Source organism: Cylas formicarius, unplaced genomic scaffold, assembly GCF_029955315.1.
Source record: "Cylas formicarius isolate icCylForm1 unplaced genomic scaffold, icCylForm1.1 PGA_scaffold_7__23_contigs__length_41026272, whole genome shotgun sequence".
NCBI classification, from domain to species: Eukaryota; Metazoa; Arthropoda; class Insecta; order Coleoptera; family Brentidae; genus Cylas; species Cylas formicarius.
The window spans coordinates 33,431,086-33,437,165 of NW_026844352.1; the positions used below are offsets into that span (position 1 = coordinate 33,431,086).

The window sequence follows — 6,080 nt, forward strand, 5'->3', positions numbered from 1 at the left end:
ATTAATACATTCAGATTCAGTCGAAAAAAAAATTATCCGACCCCTGTATCACGATGAATTCGATTTGTTGCTTGCATCACTTTTTGGCAGTCCTCAGACCCTAATTACTATATAAAGCCAGCTGCGTGGGGTAATTTTTAAGCTATAATATAATATACATTAACTCACCCTCTGTGATGGATGTAAACAATAAACATCTTAAATCTATATAATATATTATAGTGAACCGTTTGAATCTGGCTTTCATACTGTAATATTCGATTATCTAATTGGAAAAGGCTCATGGCCGTCAACCAAACGTCTAATGTTCCGTTTAACCTTTTTAGCGCGGATGTTCGATTTCATCGATTCCGGGATCATGGAGGGCCTCCAGCACAAACTGCTGAGCATGACGCAGACGAGGACGACGGGCAAAGTCGTTTCCGCCGGTGACACGGTCGACCTGCACAGTCAGATTTTGGCCAGAAGGACAGAATCCGACGGAACCGTCAAATTATTGATCAGGTGGCATCCACGCGACGTGTGAGTTATTTCGGTTTTGAAAAAAATAAGATACGTCGATCGCCATTTACATTGTCGAATATAAAATCGTAACTCACTTGAAAATACGTTATTCTTATAAATTACAGAAAAAAAGTGTAAATAAATCCTTTCGCAAGTGACACAAGGTGGTTGCACCAACGCGGAGGTCGTTAATGAGCGTTTTGACATTAAAAAAAAAAAAAAACGGGGATCGATGTTAGATGGAGGGAATAACAGGGTCTATATATAATGACGCCGCACTTTGTTTGGACAGGGTCTCCGATGAATGGGTGCCGGAAAAAGAGTACAAATCGAGCAGGCCGCTGCCGATCCCGAGGCTCAGCCCTGCGTCAAAGGAGGCGCTGGCGCCGGCGCTGTTTCCCAACGACGTGACGCGGCCGCCGCGCAAACACCATAGGAAACCTGTCAAAATGACGACAACGTGATAATTAGCTCTGTCGATACATAAGCGATTTTCTTTTTATAAACTTGTAAATGTAAATAGGTAAAAATTAATGGGTCGAGCCGTTGTCGACCCGTTCAGCTACCGTGGTCGCTTTTGACCACAGTGATTAGTTAAATGGTCAAATTGAACTCTGACATGGAATAATATAATAATATAGCGAACCGTGAGCGTTCGTCACAGAACACAGAAATTGGTTAGGAACAGCGTTAGCGTAGAAAATGGTAATGGGAGACGACTTCGGCGTTTTAGGCGCCGCTTCAGTAGAGATCGGAACTGGCAAAGTTGTGATGCAGCTGTCTCTTCACCAAAAGCTTGAGTTAGAGTTTAAAATTGGTAACCACAGCTTGTAGTTCTCACATTCATCTGCTTAGCGAACAACTTCCAACTAGGACATTTTTTTTTCCGTATCCAATGGTACGTCATTTCAGAGCTCCCGAGATTCGTGTTATCATCTGTACGAAAAATAGTGGCGTATATTTGCAAAATTTCAACAAACCGCTTGGCAAGCAAATAGTTTGATCGACAAATCGATGACTTTTTTTGTTGTTCAGTAATTATAGTTTTAACAGTGTGTTTATTGCCGTAATGAAGAACTTCGAAATATTTCTAATTAAGCGAAATTGACCATTTCTAGATGCGGGTGGACATAGAGCAGCAGCCCTTGTTCATTCTGCTTCCCAAATAGATTTTTTTTTTGGAAAGCGAAAGGATGGCGATAATAGTCATAACAGTCGTAATATTTCCAATACAATGGCAAGGAAAGTTTACATTGTTACAATAGAAGGGAAAGCAGTTACTATACTACTTTGACGGAGGAACAGTAAAGCGTAACGTTGCCATTTCTACCGCACTCTGCGGCGCCTGCATGGCGTCTTCCCTTACAATTTTCTATTTTAAGCTCGCATAGTGGAGAATTGTTTCCGCTCAAGGCCACGGAATATGCAAAGGGCACTCGAACGATGTCTTTTAGAACAGTCCGCCGAGGTATGTTGTAAAAAGAAACAACCGCGTTAAGGATGAAACGGCGAGCGTTTCGCCGCACTAGGCTGTATGTACATTGTAATTGAGAGGTTTCCTTTTTCGTAAGTTAAGCAAAGAACGGGAAATGGCCTGAAATTGGGTTCTTCAGGATGGTTTTGACCGTTTAAGCAACCAGCGTACCGCCACTGCCATTATTCTGGTTAATAATAATAATAATTATAATATCGAAATCGTTCTAGTTTAGGTAGGGAAAATAATTTAGCGCGCATGCGTAGTTTCTTTTCTTCGGTTTTCGTTTGGTCGCGACAAAAACCGTATTTTAATTTTAATTTAGTTGATTTTTTAACATTCCCTATTTTGTATATTTTTTTCTACAACGTGTGACAAAAAATAAAAAAATTCAGTTGACTTAACACTGCCATTCAAGAGCTGCCGACAAGACGTTTAGTGTGATTTTGATTAGGACAAACGCCATGACATTTTTTTTCTGATCCTTTCGTTACGAGCAAAACAGACATGGACTCGCGGTGTTCAGCAAACAATAATGTTAAACGATGCCGATCAAAACCAAAAGTCAAAAAGAAAAAGATCAAAATCGTTTTTGATCGAGAGGGGATCTTACACGCACAAATTTTGACAAAATTTATAACGCCACAGGTTAATTTTTGGGTTTCAAAGTTACCAATAGATAAAAGATACAGATTTTTTAAATTTCGCATTTGGTTGGCATTGATAGTGCCATTTATATTACCAATTTGTTGGCGTGTGTTTATTTTTTACCTGAACAATAGGTTTTGGCAAAAAGTGTCCGTGTAAAACAGGACTTAGCGTTTTCAAATCAAATTTATGGCAAAACTCAATCAATATATACGAATGTGTTCCGTTACGATGCCAACCTTTATTTTCGTCGTAACAGTTTTTTAAAAATTGATCTCAAAAAGTGTTCGTTCTCTTTTTTTTTTAATTAGTTAATTTGAAGATTCCGTATTTGTCTTGTTCTTTTTTTGAAATCATGACGAATATGAAATTTTCACCGGCAATCCCAAAATGTCTGGCATAAAATGGGGGAAGATGGAGAATAAATCTTCCAGCCATTTTAAAACGTCCGATTTGGATTCGACATGGTGGGATTTGCAGTGAGCCCGCATCTTTTTTTTTTATTGCAAAAAAGACGCAGGACACGCATGTAGTACTTAAAAATGTGGTGCATTTACCTTTTGTTCGTTTTACGATTTCATTGTATAAATTATTTGCTCACGATTTATTTTTTCGGAACAAAAAGCGCGGCGCACGCGCACTGACTGAAATTTTTATATACACCGTACAATTTTCGTTTTAATGTGTTTTAGCGTAGAGACTGATTTTTTTAAAACTATAAATGCAATGGTAACAAAGGTTCGTCTCGGCGGCGAGGGAACCGGGATAAAAGTTAGCAAACATAGATAGACAGGGACGGTCCAAGTTTTGGTTGAAAATTAGAAAAATATATATTAAATTAATTCCCAACCTTAAACGAAACGTTTTTGTTTTACAGAAACTACATATTCTCATTATTTAATTTTTAATATAAAGAGTGGTAGACCAAGCACTGCAATTTTTTGAAAATTTCTACTAAAAACTAAGAAGCTTGGAACAATTTGCGGATTTTGATTTCTTTACCGTTTAATTATAAAATTTTGCATTTTGAACCGTTTTTTTTTACATGTGACAGCGATTTTTAAAAAATTCCGTATATCGCTTTTAGAATGTGTCTCGTGAATTGAAGGCAGAGCCCTCCTGATGAGGTTTTGGTACAAACTGTTTCAAAAATGGTGAAGATATCAAAAATACTCCAAAAACTGGTGTGTTCATAACATGTGGGCCATCCCTGTCGAAAATTGTATTAAATTCGGCCACCCTCGCGGCGCGACGCCCCCCATCAGCCAACAATTCGGTTGCTATTAGTTGTATACTAATAATTTAATTTAATTACTGTAAATAAATGGCAATATTTATTAAGGTTTGCTGTAACTACTAATTAACATACGGGGATCCCCGGGATCCGGACGTATAGTCCGTCGTCCGTCCGGATGGACTTGTAGCAACCACACCCTCACACCCCCCACTCTCCCGCTATATCGAACAAAGTGACGACCCCCGAACCAACTTTTTTGTAACATAGTTTAGTCGTTTCGAAATTATATATAGTTGCGTATCGTAGAGACGATATTAAACCGTAATTGAGGAAAAAGAAAGTAACTTTTGTACACGAAAAAATATTCTTCTACGGCATTGCATTTAGACGAGAAACCTGATTTTTATTATTTATATTTTTTTTGGAAATTAAGACTGTTCTGCTAAAAGAAAAATACCTGGAAAGTACCGTATATATAATAATTATATATCATAAATTTAGGGAAATTTTATTATCTGCTAGTTGCGTTTATTGTGTACGAACAATATATTTGCTGTGTTCATATTATTTTAATGTGTGTTTTAACTCAAATTCGGAGTCGGCAAGGTTTGCGACAAAAAGTTGAAACTATTTGCTCACAATTTTATTGAGTGTTAAGTGTGACTGTGGCAAAGTCGTTAGATACCTAAACCTGAAAAAATTATCAAAAAATTTAACGCTTCTAGACGATTTTGTGTGAGCGTTTTAACTTTTTATGGCAAAAATTTTAACAATAATTCGATTCGATTATCTGATAATGGTGTAAGAAAAGTTCCCTGCGTGCGTTTGTCTGTAACAACATTTAGTTTGAGTAACGTACCATCGTGTATCTCAAGCTTTTGACCTTGAACTTCAACGAGAAGAATCTGAGCGATAAGGCATATTGTTTTGCTCAATTATTTAGACTTTTTTTTTACTTTATTTTCCGTTTCAAAAGTCCAGTCGCGGCCCTCGCCGAGCTCCTTTGTACAAATTATTGATTTTTACGATAATAATTGGAGATTGTTCAAAACAGAATGTTAGCTTCAAAGGTTTAACTGAATGTTAAATAGGGTTGTAGGAAAATTTCACCTCGGATCATGTCCCCACCATCATGCGGGGGCGTGGCGCGGAGCGCAAAGTTTGTTCGACTTTAATTCTAAGTGTTAGTGGATGATTATAGAGTATTTTAAAGAATCACGAGTTGTAAAAAAAACGCTTGAAGTTGGATGTGTAAACCGTTTTATCGCGATTAAAGAAAAATTTATCAAAAAAAAAACACTGACCACCCGATGTCGTATGATTTTTTTTCACGCGCAAAAAAAATTTAAACTTCTATCCCAATTGGTGTAATTATATATATATTTATTACAAATTTGTTAGCGGTTATCGATATAGGAGCTTTTAAGTTCGGTGACGACGTCCCGGACTGGTTTGACTATTTTAGGATCGTAGGTTTTAAAATAACTCGTCGAAAAGTGGGAAAAATGAAACAATTTCCAATCTGTACATAATTTATTCGCTAGTTTTTATTACTTTAGTATCGATGTCATGAATTCAACGTTATTTTTTCTTTCTAATTGTTTTCGATTTGGTTAGAATATTAAACAAATTCTACCTCACTGTCTATAATTAGGTTTTATTACACGCGCTAATTTGCAATATAAATCGCATCTCCGCTTCAAAGAAAAGAATTACCTTACCGCGTTTGTTTTTCCCTAGGTAACGAGTGACCTTTTTTTTTCTTTAATTCTTCGCTCCCCCCATTTCGATTTTTTTTTGGGCGCCGATGAATTTATATTATCTGTTCGAATCTGAAGACTGTGGTGCAGTGAGGTCCCTTATTAGTTTTTTTTGTTTATATATTAACTATCTGTTTAATCAATTCGAACGAACACCTAACTGCATTTTATTGTGATTCGGCAGAACAACTTTTCAAGTTACTTTCGAATTGTATCTTAAGAAAATTTAAATAAATTTGTGTAAATAATTCAATGTAGGCGTTTTATTTCACCATTTATAACATTATATTAAAAACCAATTTATGTAGATAAATTTTATCCTCATTTTTGTGTGTTATGTAAGTTTTAAATCAAAGTGTTAATTCGTAATTTGGGCTCCCAACTCTTTAATTTGACACCCAAAATATGCCTGAAGTCACTCCTGACGCCGTTTACTGTAAAATCTTTGTACTTAAGA

At 36.5% G+C, this 6,080-nt stretch overlaps 1 protein-coding gene across 4 annotated transcripts in view; it reads left to right on the forward strand.

Moving 5' to 3' along the window:
- The window catches only part of LOC132705540 (zinc finger protein jing), an 88,828-nt gene extending 82,952 nt beyond the window's left edge, over positions 1 to 5,876 (forward strand). For all 4 annotated transcript variants that reach the window (XM_060676168.1, XM_060676169.1, XM_060676170.1 and 1 more), the window contains 2 exons: positions 327 to 522; positions 797 to 5,876. In XM_060676168.1, coding sequence (XP_060532151.1) covers positions 327 to 522; positions 797 to 968 — 368 coding nt within the window. In that variant the 3' untranslated portion in view covers positions 969 to 5,876. The remainder of the gene's footprint in view (positions 1 to 326; positions 523 to 796) is intronic.
- Positions 5,877 to 6,080: the final 204 nt, after the last annotated feature.